This window comes from Bombina bombina, chromosome 3, assembly GCF_027579735.1.
Source record: "Bombina bombina isolate aBomBom1 chromosome 3, aBomBom1.pri, whole genome shotgun sequence".
Classification (NCBI taxonomy): domain Eukaryota; kingdom Metazoa; phylum Chordata; class Amphibia; order Anura; family Bombinatoridae; genus Bombina; species Bombina bombina.
This window is the reverse complement of record NC_069501.1, coordinates 279543502-279561033: the sequence shown is the minus strand read 5'-3', so window position 1 is coordinate 279561033 and position 17532 is coordinate 279543502. Positions and strand designations below refer to the sequence as shown.

Sequence of the window (17532 nt, the reverse complement as noted above, 5' to 3'; positions counted from 1 at the left end):
CCCGTGCACGCGCGCGCTCCCGTGCGCGCGCCCAACAACCCCGCCCCCGATCCCGCCCCCCTCTCTCTTCAATTTGTCACCGATGGCCGCCCACCCGCCTCCCACGGTCAGCTCCCACCCACCAACGATTGCGGCCATCGATGCCGGTGCAGAGAGGGCCACAGAGTGGCTCTCTCTGCATCGGATGGGGGAAAAATGTTATTGCAGGATGCCTCGCTATCGAGGCATCACTGCAATAACCGTAAAGCGGCTGGAAGCGATCAGGATCGCTTCCAGCCGCTTTAATCCCCAAAATCGTACAGGGTACGTCGCTGGTCTTTAAAGACCGGGTTGTGTGCGACGTACCCTGTACGACTCGTGTCGTTAAGGGGTTAACCAAGTCTTTAGCGTCACATCATATTTGTCAATGAGAACCCTTTCTTAATTAACTTTTAATTAGATATCCAGCTCTTCTATTTATACTAAAGAATTATTATGCAAAGCTTTTACAATAAAATAAGGATATAGGAGGTGAATTGAAACATTTGCAGGAATAGACATCTTTTCAAACACCATAAAAGCAGCAGACATTATCAGGGGTAGGCAGCCAGCTCAGAAGGATCCTTTCATATAATATAATACATACACAGGGGACCAGGGGATTAGTAGCCAAACTAGCCAGTGCAGTAGCCACAGTAATTAGCAAAAAGTAGTTTAAAGTTTTTCTCAATCCGGATGCCCTGGCCACATTCCTATTACACAAGTCCTTTTGTGTAGTGAATTGATAATCTCCATGCTGTCCTCAGCCTTGATAGCGATCTCTAAAACAAACAGAAGGGTTCTGCCTGTGATCCCAGATCACACTAACTGCAAACATTCCACTTACTGTCAGCTTGTTATTTTCTTGAGGAAGAAGAAAATAACATGCTGACAGTGAATGGAATGTTTGCAGTTAGTGCGATCTGGGATCACAGGCAGTAGTTGTTGTTGTTTGCTTTAGAAGTCGTTATCAAGGCTTAAAACAGCATGGAGATCATACTGTAAGGGCAGATGAAAATGGGGCAGTATAGGAGTTGCCTGCACCAAATAATATCTTGCCCTCGTATTAGTTCATCACAAGGGCCCTACAAACTAATGCTGTCAGGAGTCCCTCCCAGGAGATCAAGCCAAGACCAAAAAAATATATTTATTGTGCTGCACAGTATGATGTGGTAGTTGTGTCAAAAAGTGCCGCCCCAGACATCTGCTGCCCTAGGCCCAGGCCTTGTTGGCCTAGGACATAATACGCCCCTGGGCCCGGTCTATTGCAGGTTCTGTCTTACGAGCCTGTATGTTTTATTTTTTAGACCATGTACAATTTTGGTAGTCCTCCTTTGCACAGATTCAAGTTTAATATCCTGAAGATTTGGCCTCCAGAACTGCACACAATACTCAAGATGAGGCCTAACTAATGATCTATAAAGTGGCATAAGAACCTTACTATTTCTGCTGCAAATACCTCTTACATCCAAGCATTTTGCTGGCCTTACTCGCTGCATCTTACATTGTTTTCGAAGTTTTAAATCATGTGAAATAATAATTCCCAAGTCCTGTTCCTCATTTGTAACAGTCAGTAAAGTGTCATTGAGTCTATAATTAACATTTGGATTTTTCTTCCCTAAATGCATAATTTTACACTTTACTGTGTTAAACTTTATATCCCAGTCATTTAACATTATTTTGTCATTTCTGAATGTCAAACATAGATATCTTAAATGCTCAATTTTAAATCTGAAGGTAATATCCTCAGAGTCTCTTTCAGATTCTCCACAGAATGAAAGTTCTCCTTAAGAGCTAGCCAATGAGTCATCAACTTCAGGCAGTTGCATATGGCTGACCTCTGCAGCTCCAATAGAACTGGTGGTTCTAGACTCAGAGGAACAGTGCTTAATGGGACAGTCAAGTCCAAAAAAAATATCACAATTCAAATAGGGCATGTCATTTTAAACGACTTTCCAATTTACTTTTATCACTAATTTTGCTTTGTTTTCTTGGTATTCTTAGTTGAAAGCTAAACCTGGGAGGTTCATATGCTAATTTCTTAGACCCTGAAGGCCACCTCTGCATTTGATAGTTTTTTTTACCACTAGAGGGTGTTAGTTCATGTGTTTCATATAGATAACATTGAGCTCATGCACGTGAATTTACCGAGGCGTGAGCACTGATTGGCTAAAATGCAAGTCTGTCAAAAGAACTGAAATTAGGGGCAGTCTGCAGAGGCTTAGATACAAGGTAATCACAGAGGTAAAACATGTATTATTTTAACAGTGTTGGTTATGCAAAACTAGGGAATGGGTAATTAAGGCAATATCTATTTTTTAAAACCACAAAAATTCTGGTGTTGACTGTCCCTTTAACCTCCCTCTTCCTATTTCCTGCAAATGGCATAGCACTCAGGGCAGCAGAAACAGCAGATTGTAACTGGGCAGCAAGATCATGGAAAAAAATTTCAACCCCAGGTTGAGTTTGAGCAACGGGGTCATAGAGAACAGCATGTGAAGTACTAGGAGCCACCATCTGCGGTTGGAGTACTGGCATGTCAAGACATACTGAGGTCTGCGAGTCAGCAGAACGTCCAGGGGTAGATTGAGATGGCGGGGACACAGTGGACGTCTGAATATTAGGCCCCCCCTGAATAAGACTGCAGAGTAGATGTAAGGCAGGAGTTGCATAACTGAGCAGGAGGAGACACAGTTTGTGACCTGCATAGCATACATTTATTGAAGTCAAATATGGGGATAGGGCAATTATCCTCCTGACTAGGTTCTATCATAGTCATCCATAATGGGAAGTAAAGAGCAATTGACGCTGATGGTGTACCCAAAATAAAAACTGATCAGTACACAGTAAGGCCCTGCATTTATTTGTATATGTGCAAGGGTTCTTTACTAGCACAACATTTAACTATTTCGTTTTTTATTATACAAGTTACCTGCCCCAAGCCTACTCCGTATGAGGTGTCTCGCCACCTCCATGTTGGTAACAGGACTCCCGCGCTGCCTCACCGCTCCAGAGTCTGTGATCCGCCGCAGGTCATGTGTGCAAGAGAAGCGCTGCTGTGTAGCACGATTAAAAACAGTTTGTAGCCCAATTTCGGTTACTCTCCCGGGAGCTTGATGATTGTAGTGTGGGTTTCCGGGGCATGAGGGATACACACAAGCCCCTACTTACAAAACCACCCCACATCACATGGCAGTGGCGTGCATTGAGTCCAAATGGCAAGTCTTCCTGGTGGCCAGGTGTAGTATTTTCCATAGGTTATAAATGGAATTTGAAAGGAGGGGGGATGGATTAGGGTGTGTGTACTATCCTTTTAGGTAAAAAGAATCTGTAAGGATAGAAGATTCAGTTCAATGGTATCTTGTTAAAGGCTGCTGTGCAAATAGACTGTATAAGGTGTGTGTATATATATATATATATATATATATATATATATATATATAAATACAAATACACTTGGTGATGGCGGTGTTCCCCCCCAACACCTCCCACCATTCAGATTCCAATGAAGCAGTAACAATACACTGTAGATAAAGTATTATAATAAAGGTGACTCACCACTCACTGCCTCCTTAGAAAAGGGGCTGCCTTGTTCCTAGATGCTGTGTCCCCTATGTTGGGGATGTACGTCCTATTCTGCTCACCTCCGGCTATTTTAGCAATGATTTAGCAAATTGCTTTTGCTTGACATGTGAAGTTTTTCTTCTTTACAGCATCCGTGGTTTCCCAGCTGTCCCTTTAATGTTACAGTCTATAGCAGCAAGCTATTAGCTAACCTCTTACAGTATTTATCCTTACCTGTGCTCTCTGTCTGGCCTTTGTGAGAACTGCAGAAAAAAAGTGTAACAGGAGCACCAGGTGAAGTGATAAAAATATTAAATTTTATTGAAATGCAAAGGGTATATACCCCGGGTAAGAACACACAAAAAGGAAAAAAGTTTGAACCAACAAACTGATGAACAATGGCTGACCGGTTTCGGCTGTTGCCTTACTCCTAGCCTGCTTAAAACAGATTAACAGTTACTGCTTTAAAAACCCTCATCTGTGTTACCATTGGTTCAGGGGCACACACCCCAAAATTTCCAGCTTCATTCAATTATATAATCATTAAATGACACCAGGGTTTCTACGGTACATAGTTGTGAGAAAAAAGCATGCAAATATATACAAACCAAGCAAAATACACCTTTAAACTCTTTGAGTTTCTAATAATGTTGAACTTTGTTCTAATGATGTGTTTATACATGCTAAGATTGTATGCATGCTGTAACTAATATGGCTGTGTTCAATTTGCAACAAAGCTTGCCGTATGCTCCGGCAGTGTGTGGAAACATCTTATATTTTATATTTATTTGGTAGGGACACTTTAGTCAGTTATAATATGCATTAGTGGATAATTATTTTTAAGGTTTACCTTAGAATTTTTAGCCTTACTTAGTAACGTCCGCTCACCGCTGTGAGGCTTGCAAAGGGGCCGCCCATGTCATTGTTCAAAACGTTCCCATAGGTTGAAAATCGTAAGATCAGGCCAATCACCATGCAAGTCTCACAGCACAAATCTGGGACGATTAAAAAACCTAATCCTATTGGGTCCCTGTGCATACAGTGTCCTCCTATTCGTGACGTATGCATGTTGTTAGCAACAGTCCGTGGGAAATATCTGCAACCTGCAGTTCTATTTCGTATCGAAAAATGTGTTTAATGGAGTGAAAATGTTTAGAAAAATGGGGAAACTATTATATACAAATTGCTACCGTGGAATCCTAAGCCTACAATTGTGAATTTTGCTTGTTTAGAGTCCGTCACATACAGTGAATAGATCAAGTACTAACGTCTTAGATCTACAGATTCCTAATGGGAAATAATGCTGCCAATTAGGAGGGGTTAGTTATAAAAAAATCTTACTAGTATATTGTAAATAGCTTGTAGTGTAGTATCTAGCTTGTAGTGTAGTATCTACTATACTGATTAGATAGGTATGTGTAGGTCCCAATATGGAATAAGTTATTACTAATAGGGGAAAAAAAATAACCCCCATTTAGTGTGCCTATTATCCATAGGTGGATAATTCCCAAATTTAGATATTTAGACCTGAATTCAAATTTGAATATGTAAAATGGAAAGATTAACTGCATTATGCAGTGGTTTAATTAGGGAGAGATACTGTAAAGGAACAAATAATCTTGGGAAATCTGAAGATGCCTGACATGGCAATTTATAAATTGCTCTGTGTAGTGTGAACTAGCTTAGATTACCAAAAATGGATTAAATCGAATTCTGAGTTGAGGCCTTCTGGAACTCTCGTTTTTAAACGAAATATCCAGAAGGCCTCTCTTTCACCCAATTTACGAGTCCTATCTCCCCCTTTGGTCTGGATAGGTACTCTCTCAATGATTGTCCACATAAAGAATCTCATCTTTATTGTGAACATTTGAAAAGTGATTGATTAGTGGAGTAGTGAGAACACCCTCTTTTATGTCCAACAAGTGTTCTTTGATCCTGACTCTAGCTTCCCTCGTTGTGAGTCCTACATATTGGAGCGCACAATGAGTACATGAGATCAGATACACCACAAAGGTTGACCTACAATTCAGGCATAACTTCTTTTGAAAATTCTCTCCTGTGACTAGGGAACCAAAGGTATCCCCTGTAGTGACCCTTTCACAGGCCTTACAGGTAAGATGATTGCACCTAAAGGTACCATTAAGTCTTAGCCAGGAAGACCCATCCGTCTGTTCTTGCTTTAATCTAGTAGGTGCAACCAAATTGCCTATCGTCTTATTTCTTCTGTAGGTGCATCTGATGCCCTCTGACACAGTTTCCTTAAGAGCATCATCAGCTAGCAATAGCTGATAATTGTTCCTAATAATCTGGCATATCTGGGTATACTGCTGAGAGTAATCCGTCGAGAATGTGATTTTCTTCTCGATTTTCCTTTCAGTCTCTTTTCTATTCTGTTTTAGAAGGTCAGTTCTACTGATCTTTGTGACAGAATTCCTCTCTTTCAAAATAATTGACCTAGGGTATCCTCTTTCTAACAGTCTGTCTGACAGTTCATCCGCTTGTTGCTCATATGTACTGTAACTCGTGCAATTTCTTTTTAAGCGGATGAACTGCCCTCTTGCTACACCCCTGAACACTCTCTTGGGGTGACAACTTGAGGCATGCAATAAAGAGTTCCCTGTAATTGGTTTTCGATAGGTCTCTGTGATTATCTTATGGCCTGCTATTCCTTTGAGCGTAATGTCTAGAAAATTTACTTTGTGTTGTTGAATCTCCGAGGTAAAACTGATTCCCACAGTATTGTTATTTAATCCCTTCACAAATTCCTCCAAATCATGTAGGGGACCTTCCCAGATGAAAAGGAGATCATCTATAAAGCGCCTGTACCACACTATCCCCTGCCTGAAGGGATTCCTCTCTCCAAAGACGTGGGAGAGCTCCCACCACCCCATAAAGAGGTTGGCATAGGAGGGGGCAAACTTGGCCCCCCATTGCCGTCCCACGCCTCTGGAGAAAAAAATCTCCCCTCAAACAGGAAATAGTTGTGAGTCAGGAGGAATTTGGTCACCCTCAGTATGTAGTCTATAAAGTCCTGATCATGTGTATATTTTCTAGATAAAAAAATAAGGCCCTTCTCATGGGGTATGGTGGAATACATGGATCTTACATCCACTGTCAACCATTTGAAGTTGCTCTGCCAAGTGAGTTCTGAAAGTAAGTTTAGTACATGCTTCGTATCTGACAGGTAACTCCAAAGGGTGCTTACCATGGGTTGCAGTATACCATCCAGCCATTCTGACAAGTGCTCCAGTAGGGAACCAATTCCGCTTACAATAGATCTCCCTTGGACATTCTCTATAGATTTATGAATCTTGGGTAGGTGATTAAACACAGGAATGCCGGGATTTTGTATCAGAAGATAATTCTTGGTTTCCTGATCCATATAACCCATCGTCCACAAGGGAGACCAATTGTCGCTGGAATTGGCGTGTAGGGTCTTGTGACAAAATTTCATAATCCTGTTCTATACTTAATTGCCTAAGGTTCCAGAAGGCCTCAACTCAGAGAGTTCCAGAAGGCCTCAACTCAGAATTCGATTTAATCAATTTTTGGTAATCTAAGCTAGTTCACACTACACAGAGCAATTTATAAATTGCCATGTCAGGCATCTTCAGATTTCCCAAGATTATTTGTTCCTTTACAGTATCTCTCCCTAATTAAACCACTGCATAATGCAGTTAATCTTTCCATTTTACATATTCAAATTTGAATTCAGGTCTAAATATCTAAATTTGGGAATTATCCACCTATGGATAATAGGCACACTAAATGGGGGTTATTTTTTTTCCCCTATTAGTAATAACTTATTCCATATTGGGACCTACACATACCTATCTAATCAGTATAGTAGATACTACACTACAAGCTATTTACAATATACTAGTAAGATTTTTTATATGGATAACTAACCCCTCCTAATTGGCAGCATTATTTCCCATTAGGAATCTGTAGATCTAAGACGTTAGTACTTGATCTATTCACTGTATGTGACGGACTCTAAACAAGCAAAATTCACAATTGTAGGCTTAGGATTCCACGGTAGCAATTTGTATATAATAGTTTCCCCATTTTTCTAAACATTTTCACTCCATTAAACACATTTTTCGATACGAAATAGAACTGCAGGTTGCAGATATTTCCCACGGACTGTTGCTAACAACATGCATACGTCACGAATAGGAGGACACTGTATGCACAGGGACCCAATAGGATTAGGTTTTTTAATCGTCCCAGATTTGTGCTGTGAGACTTGCATGGTGATTGGCCTGATCTTATGATTTTCAACCTATGGGAACGTTTTGAACAATGACATGGGCGGCCCCTTTGCAAGCCTCACAGCGGTGAGCGGACGTTACTAAGTAAGGCTAAAGGCTAAAAATTCTAAGGTAAACCTTAAAAATAATTATCCACTAATGCATATTATAACTGACTAAAGTGTCCCTACCAAATAAATATAAAATATAAGATGTTTCCACACACTGCCGGAGCATACGGCAAGCTTTGTTGCAAATTGAACACAGCCATATTAGTTACAGCATGCATACAATCTTAGCATGTATAAACACATATTTAGACACATCATTAGAACAAAGTTCAACATTATTAGAAACTCAGAGTTTAAAGGTGTATTTTGCTTGGTTTGTATATATTTGCATGCTTTTTTCTCACAACTATGTACCGTAGAAACCCTGGTGTCATTTAATGATTATATAATTGAATGAAGCTGGAAATTTTGGGGTGTGTGCCCCTGAACCAATGGTAACACAGATGAGGGTTTTTAAAGCAGTAACTGTTAATCTGTTTTAAGCAGGCTAGGAGTAAGGCAACAGCCGAAACCGGTCAGCCATTGTTCATCAGTTTGTTGGTTCAAACTTTTTTCCTTTTTGTGTGTTCTTACCCGGGGTATATACCCTTTGCATTTCAATAAAATTTAATATTTTTATCACTTCACCTGGTGCTCCTGTTACACTTTTTTTCTGCTATAAATGGAATTCCTGGACTCTCACTGCCATTAGAAATATTAAAAAAAAAATATATTTTATTTATTTATTTCTCTCCTCTCATTTCTCATGCAGATTATTGAATGCACTGACTTCGTGGCCCATTCGAGGACTGAGTACTTTCCCAGATGCTAATTATTGCCTTAGAGCCTCACAGTCTGAAACACTCACCACTGGCTTCTTTGTTGCAGCTTTCCAGCGCAGGGATAAGGAGGATAAACTGTGAGTTCCTTGTGTGTGCGGGAAGAATTAATTAGTTAATATAAGATAGATAGATAGAGATAGATATATATAATTTTTTTTCTTTTTTTTTTCTCTCATAATGGAAAATACAGATCACTATATAAAATTGGTAGCGTCCAGTAACTCCAATATGTTAATTTATATTATGTAGTTTGTGTACATCACTAATTTTAGTCACCAGGTAGTAAGAACTTATTAAAAAATAGTAATTGTTTTGTATAATATGAACTATGTATATTTTGTTTTAATTAGAAGTCTAGTGCCTACAGAAGCAGAAACAGACATCCCCAATTCTGAAAATGTTAATGAATATTTAAGAAGTGATGAAACTACAGACTCTATCAAGAAATTGCAAAGTGAACAAAAAAGGAAAAAGGAGCTTCCTTTACAAGATTCAGACTGCCTTACAAAGAAAACGCGGAAAAGAAAGAAACGCAAGATTTGTTTATCATGAAACGCCCATATATTTTTATATTTATAAAGCAGTAATAACCATCTTCACAAATGTTTCAGGTTGGAGAAGTAAATGTTTTTAAAACATAGATTTTTCATTCGCAAATACTCTATGGTCACATGTGCCACTTTCTGCTGCCTTGGACAATCACAAATGATTCATTTTAATTTTCAAAGAATAATAAACCTACATTATTTTATATTAGGAACAGAGAACAATAAACATTCTTGCATAAGTATGAAAATGTTTGTACTGTATTACTTTGTTGGCTGCAATTTTTATTTTTCTTCAAATTTTTTTATTGAAACCAGCATTTTACAGAAAAACTAAATTTATGCTTACCTGATAAATTACTTTCTTTTACAATATGACGAGTCCACGGATTTCATCCTTACTTGTGGGATATTAACCTCCTGCTAACAGGAAGTGGCAAAGAGCACCACAGCAGAGCTGTATATATATAGCCCCTCCCCTTCCTCTCCACCCTCAGTCATTCGGCCGAAGGTATAGGAAGAGAAAAAGGAAAGGCTAAAAGGTGCAGAGGTGACAGAAGTTTACAAAAAATCTAAAGAAAAACTGTCTTAAAGGGACACTGAACAAAAAAATTTTCTTTCGTGATTCAGATAGAGCATGCAATTTTAAGCAACTTTCTAGTTTACTCCTATTATCAAATTTTCTTCCTTCTCTTGGTATCTTTATTTGAAATGCAATAATGTAAGTTTAGATGCCGGCCCATTTTTGGTGAATAACCTGGGTTATTCTGGCTGATTGGTGGATAAATTCATCCACCAATAAAAAAGTGCTGTCCAGAGTTCTGAAACCAAAAATAAGCTTAGATGCCTTGTTTTTCAAATAAAGATAGCAAGTGAACAAAGAAAAATTGATAATAGGAGTAAATTAGAAAGTTACTTAAAATTGCATGCTCTATCTGAATCACAAAAGAAAACATTTGGGTTCAGTGTTCCTTTAAAAAGAACAGGGTTGGCTGTGGACTCGTCATATCGTAAAAGAAAGTAATTTATTAGGTAAGCATAAATTTAGTTTTCTTTTACAAAGATATGACGAGTCCACGGATTTCATCCTTACTTGTGGGAAACCAATACCAAAGCAATAGGACACGGATGAAAGGGAGGGACAAGACAGGAACCTAAACGGAAGGCACCACTGCTTGAAGAACCTTTCTCCCAAAGATAGCCTCAGAAGAAGCAAAAGTATAAAATTTGGAAAAAGTGTGAAGGGACAACCAAGTCGCAGCCTTACAAATCTGTTCCACAGATGCATCGTTTTTAAAAGCCCATGTGGAAGCCACAGCCCTAGTAGAATGAGCCGTAATTCTTTCAGGAGGCTGCTGTCCAGCAGTCTCATATGCCAGGCGGATGATACTTCTCAGCCAAAAAGAAAGAGACGTAGTCATAGCTTTCTGACCCCTACGCTTTCCAGAATGAATAATGAAGATGATTGACGGAAATCCTTAGTTGCCTGTAAGTAAAACTTTAAGGCACGGACCACGTCCAAGTTATGTAACAGACGCTCCTTAGGAGAAGGATTAGGACACAAGGAAGAAACAACAATTTCCTTATTAATATTCTTATTTGAAACAACCTTAGGAAGGAACCCAGGTTTGGTATGTAAAACCACCTTATCAGAATGAAATATGAGATAAGGCGAATCACACTGTAATGCTGAAAGCTCAAACTCTTCGAGCAGAAGAAATAGCAACCAAAAACAGAACTTTCCAAGATAATAGTTTAATATCTATGGAATGCATAGGTTCAAACGGAACCCCTTGCAGAACTCTGAGAACTAAATTCAAACTCCAGGGAGGAGTAATAGGTCTAAATACAGGCTTAATTCTAGATAGAGCCTGACAAAAAGACTGAATATCTGATACATTTGCCAAACGTTTGTGAAACAGAATTGACAAAGCTGAAATATGTCCCTTTAAGGAACTTGCTGATAACCCTTTCTCCAATCCTTCTTGGAGAAAAGACAAAATCTTAGGAATCCTAACTTTACTCCATGAGTAACTCTTGGATTCACACCAATAAAGATATTTACGCCATATCTTATGATAGATCTTTCTAGTGACAGGCTTTCTAGCCTGTATCAAAGTATTGATAACTGAATCAGAGAATCCTCGCTTCGATAAAATCAAGCGTTCAATCTCCACGCAGTGAGTTGCAGAGAAATTAGATTTGGATGTTGGAAAGGACCTTGAATGAGAAAGTCCTGTATCAACGGAAGTCTCCACGGTGGCAGAGAGGACATGTCCACTAGATCCGCATACCAAGTCCTGCATGGCCACGCAGGCGCTATCAGGATCACTGAAGCTCTCTCCTGTTTGATTCGAGTAATCACGCGTGGGAGGAGAGGAAACCGCGGAAACACATAAGCTAGGCTGAACAACCAAGGTACTGCCAAGGCATTTATCAGTTCGGCCTGAGGATCCCTTGACCGGGATCCGTATCTTGTAAGCTTGGCATTCTGACGAGATGCCATCAAATCCAATTCCGGTCTGCCACATCTGAGAATAAATGAGGCAAATACCTCCGGGTGAAGTTCCCACTCCCCCGGATGAAAAGTCTGTCGACTTAGAAAATCTGCTTCCCAGTTCTCTACTCCTGGGATGTAGATCGCTGACAGATGACAAGAGTAGGCCTCTGCCCAACTAATTATCTTGGATACTTCTATTATCACTAAGGAACTCCTTGTTCCCCCCTGATGATTGACATATGCCACAGTCGTTATGTTATCCGACTGGAATCTGATGAATTTGGCCGAAGCCAACTGAGGCCACGCCTGAAGTGCATTGAATATTGCTCTCGGTTCCAGAATATTGATTGGAAGTAGAGACTCCACCTGAGTCCAAACACCCTGAGCCTTCAGGGAATTCCAAACTGCACCTCAGCCCAGAAGGCTGTCATCTGTTTTCACTATCACCCACGAGGGTCTGCGGAAACAAGTCCCCTGGGACAGATGATCTGGCAACAACCACCAAAGAAGAGAGTTTCTCGTCTCTTGATCCAGAATTATCTTTGGAGATAAATCCACATAATCCCCATTCCACTGACCGAGCATGCACAGTTGCAGTGGTCTGAGATGAAAGCGAGCAAACGGAACGATGTCCATTGCCGCTACCATTAATCCGATTACCTCCATACACTAAGCCACTGATGGCCGAGGAATGGACAGAAGTGCTCGGCAAGCATTCAAAATCATTGATTTTCTGATCTCCATCAGAAATACTTTCATGGCTACCGAGTCTATCAGACTTCCCAAGAAAGGAACCCTTGTCTGTGGAACAAGTGAACTCTTCTCTATGTTCACCTTCCAGCCGTGAGTTCTCAGAAAAGACAACACTGTGTCCGTGTGAGATTTTGTCAGATGATATGTTGACGCCTGAATCAGAATATCGTCCAGATAAGGCACCACCGCTATCCCTTGCGGTCTGAGAACCGCCAAAAGAGACCTTAGAACCTTTGCGAAGATTATGGGTGCTGTAGCCAACCCGAAAGGAAGAGCCACAAACTGATAATGTTTGTCCAAGAAGGCAAACCTTCGAAACCGATGATGATATTTGTGGATTGGAATATGAAGGTAAGCATCCTTCAAATCCACGGTAGTCATATATTGGCCCTCCTGGATCATTGGCAAAATCGTTCGAACGCTTAGAAATTTGTTTAGACACTTGAGGTCCAAAATGGGTCTGAACGTTCCCTCTTTTTTTGGGGACCACATATAGGTTTGAGTAAAGCCCCTGTCCCAATTTTGGAACAGGACAGATTACTCCCATAGTAAAAAGGTCTTTTACACAGCTTAAGAACGCCTCTCTCTTTATCTGGTTTGCAGATAATTTTGAAAGATGAAATCTCCCTCTTGGGAGAAAATCCTTGAATTCCAATTGATAACCGTGGGTCACTATTTCTAGTGCCCAGGAATCCTGAACAAAGAAAGAAAGTCTGCCCCCTACTAGATCCGGTCCCGGATCGGGGGCCACCCCTTCATGCTGCTTTGTGGTGGAAGAAGAAGAAGAAGTGGGGGGTCCTCCTTTAAAGTTCCGAAAGAAACTAAAATGATTCTGTTTACCCCTCATTTTAACCGACCTATCCTGAGGTAGGGCATGGCCCTTACCTCCTGTAATATCAGAAATGATCTCCTTCAATTCTGGCCCAAAAAGGGTCTTACCTTTTAAAAGGTAATAGCTAAAAGCTTATGTTTTGATGACACATCAGCAGACCATGATTTGAGCCACAATGCTCTACGTGCTAAAATAGCAAATCCTGCATTTTTTGCCGCTAATTTAGCAATTTGAAAAGCGGTATCAGTAATAAAAGAATTAGCTAGCTTAAGAGCCTTAATTCTATCTAGAATGTCATCTAATGGAGTCTCAACCTTAAGAGACTCTTCTAGAGCCTCAAACCAAAAAGCTGTTGCAGTAGTTACTGGAACAATGCAAGCCGTAGGTTGTAAAAGAAATCCCTGATTAACAAATAATTTATTTAGTAGACCCTCTAATTTCTTATCCATAGGATCCTTGAAAGCACAACTATCCTCAATGGGTATAGTAGTACGCTTAGCTAGGGAAGATATAGCTCCTTCTACCTTAGGGACCGTTTGCCATGAGTCCCGAATGGTATCTGATATAGAAAACATTTTCTTAAAATTAGGAGAGGGAGAAAACCGTATACCTGGTCTATCCCATTCCTTACTAATAATTTCCGAAATTCTCTTAGGAACCGGAAAAACATCAGTGTAAGTAGGAACTTCCAAATATTTATCCATTTTACACAATTTCTCTGGAGGAATCACAATAGGATCACAATCATCCAGAGTCGCTAAAACCTCTGTAAGCAACAGGCGGAGGTGTTCAAGCTTAAATTTAAATGACATAGCATCCGAATCTGTCTGAGGCAAAACATTCCCTGAATCAGAAATTTCACCCTCAGACAGTAATTCCCTGATCCCCAACTCAGAGCACTGTGAGGGAACATCGGAAATAGCTAATAAAGCATCAGAGGATTCAGTATTTACATTAATACTTGACCTACTGCATTTACCCTGCAACACTGGTAATTTAGACAATACCTCTGTAAGGGTAGTTGACATAACTGTAGCCATCTCCTGCAGAGTAAAGGAATTAGACGCATTAGAAGTACTAGGCGTGGCTTGTGTGGGCATAAAAGGTTGTGACACTTGGGGAGAATTGGATGGCATATCCTGATTCTCTTCAGACTGAGAATCATCCCTAGGCACACTTACTTTATTTAAAATATGCTTTTTACATTTTAAAGCCCTTTCAGTACAAAAGTTACACAATAGCTTCTAAACACAGAACAATGAGAAACCTCAATATCAGACATGTTGAACAGACTAGTAATACCACAAAAGTCGTTTAAACACTTATTTATAACATAAAATAAACATTAGAAAAAATGTGTATTGTGCCTTTAAGAAAAGAAAAAGTGAACAATTTTTCCAAAATGCACAAAAAAGTTAAATTATTCCCAAATTTAACTTAATATGGTTGGTTAATCCAAAAATTACTGCACCCAGAAGCAAGGGCAGAAATAAGGCTTTAGAAGTACTTATATCAACATGTTGTCAAAAGATAGATAAAATACACTCTGCACCTCGCCACAGCTCTGCTGTGGCGCCTACCTGCCCCCAGGGTACTTCGAATCAAGTTTCCAACCCTTCAGATCAGCTACACAGTCCAGGAGCCACCGAGTTACTGTTAGCCTGAAGAAATTGTGCCAAAATAGGCTCCGCCCCTTAAGGTCAAAAGTCAAAGTAGGCCCAAACAACACCGAATCATGGAAATACAGTTTTGCACTAACGTAAAAATACACACACAATAAATATAACCCTCAGGCATAAAACCAATAAGTTTTAAGTGCCAAAAATAAAAAACAAAACATCGTTTTTTATTGTCTCCCATGTCACATAATGCCCAAATATCAAATTAATGATAAATATAAAATAGGGACTCCAGTAACACCCCTCTTATTAAAATAGGTTTTACTGCTTACCCCATTCCCATACAGGGAAATAATGCCAGCCAATTCTGAGACACCGTCTCCTCAGAAAAAAAGGCTGCACATACCTTAATGCTGCTTGTAGCATGAAACCGGTCTCCACACTGAAGATGTCTCATGGTTACCTTCAGAAGTCTTGTGGGAACCAGCATGGATCTTAGTTACAAATGCTAAGATCATAAAACCCCAGGGCAGAAATCTTCTTCCATATCCCCCTGAGGAAAATAGTATGCACCGGTACCATTTAAAATAAAAAAACTTCTTGATTGAAGAAACTAAAACTAACACCTCACTTTACCATGTCTTCCTAGTATAACACAGGCAAAGAGAATGACTGAGGGTAGAGGGGAAGGGGAGGGGCTGGGGCTATATATACAGCTCTACTGTGGTGCTCTTTGCCACTTCCTGTTAGCAGGAGGTTAATATCCCACAAGTAAGGATGAAATCCGTGGACTCATCATATCTTTGTAAAAGAAACAGATATACATGATAATGCAATTGGTTACATTTTCAGTAAGAAAAAATAAAACCACTATGTGTATGGTAATAAGCCTCTGTTATCTTAAAATGTACTAGGCATGAATAAGTTCGTAAAAAATCATTGCACTACCTTAAAGGGACAGTCTAGGCCAAAATAAACTTTCATATTTCAGATAGAGCATGTAATCTTAAACAATTTTCTAATTTACTTTTATCACCAATTTTGCTTTGTTCTCTTGGTATTCTTAGTTGAAAGCTTAACCTAGGAGGTTCATATGCTAATTTCTTAGACCTTGAAGCCCACCTCTTTCAGATTGCATTTTAACAGTTTTTCACCACTAGAGGGTGTTAGTTCACATATTTCATATAGATAACACTGTGCTCGTGCACGTGAAGTAATCTGGGAGCAGGCACTGATTGGCTAGACTGCAAGTCTGTCAAAAGAACTGAAAAAAGGGGCAGTTTGCAGAGGCTTAGATACAATATAATTACAGAGGTTAAAAGTATATTCTAACTGTGTTGGTTATGCAAAACTGGGAAATAGGTAATAAAGGGATTATCTATCTTTTAAAACAATACAAATTCTGGTGTAGACTGTCCCTTTAAAACCAAACCATAATGCAGACAACTGCTATGAAGGAGATAGGGAGGAAGGCCTTTTAATTTGAAAGCCCATATAACCTTAATCATCCTCTTAAGTGGAGTATAAGATAAATAAATAACTTTGCTGTACTGATTCCAATTGGGTATGTAATGTGTGGTATTTCTTTGTAAGATATGTCTCCCAAAAGGGATTGCTTTTAAACATAGTTGTCAAGACACTTGTGTGATGAACAGGGTTAACCAACCCTGCACCAGTCACTTGTTTGGCACACAAAGGGTTAACAGATCCTTTTCACTTTAACCAATCAGTCTAGTCACTCCAGGCAAGTCTGTGACTTAGTTCAGTGGGTGCAAAGGTTAACAACACTCTAGTCTATTCTAGACTTAGAAAAAAAATGCCCCAAAACTCCCCTTTAATGCCACCCACACTAAACTCTCTCTAAGCTGCCATTTAAGATTTATTATATGGGTAATCTTAAGGAAAATCCAGACTAACAAATTAAATCCCAGAATACAATTTAGCAAAACAATAATCTAAAAACACAGTAATAATACTACCAGTCTCTTTCAGTAACGTGGTTCAAATATTAGACAAAGGCAAAAAATTAAAGGAATTATTTATTATGCAAAAAAGAGGAACAGTGCATTATTAATAAAAAGATTATAAATAACATAACCTAATACTTTACTAGCTTAGAGGTTTGTTCCAGGGAGATTGGCAAGAAAAGATGGTCTCTCACTCTGTTGGTACACCATGTGGAATGAACTTGTATTGTTAGACACAGTTTTATACCTGTTTCTCTGATATCAAATTGCTTGACCAAACCTCTTTCTAGAGGGCCCTTGGAAATTATCTACCCCTCCCCTCTCTTTTCTACGACATGTCATAAAGCTCAGAATCTTTGGCTAAAATTATATAACATCTTATAACTAATGTTTTACATATTCAGTGTATACACCCATATAAGCAATTTCCCAGTGGCATTGTGAGAATTTGTTTGGTACCAAATATGTCATATTTTCATCTAGTGTCATATGTGGTGAAAGCATGTCTCAAGTTGTACTAGCATCCTCTGATTGACCTTATCTAGTTCTGCGTAGAGGGCACTGCTTTTCATTACGTTTCTTGTGCTGA

At 39.5% G+C, this 17532-nt stretch overlaps 1 protein-coding gene across 5 annotated transcripts in view; it reads left to right on the top strand.

Annotated features, from left to right (window-relative positions):
- The window catches only part of NSUN5 (NOP2/Sun RNA methyltransferase 5), a 31730-nt gene extending 22207 nt beyond the window's left edge, over positions 1–9523 (top strand). For 4 of the 5 annotated variants that reach the window (XM_053706309.1, XM_053706313.1, XM_053706311.1 and 1 more), the window contains 2 exons: positions 8658–8804; positions 9078–9523. In XM_053706309.1, the coding sequence (XP_053562284.1) occupies positions 8658–8804; positions 9078–9279 (349 nt within the window). In that variant the 3' untranslated portion in view covers positions 9280–9523. The remainder of the gene's footprint in view (positions 1–8657; positions 8805–9077) is intronic. The other variant, XM_053706310.1, reaches the window with a different exon arrangement.
- The last annotated feature ends 8009 nt before the right edge of the window (positions 9524–17532 follow it).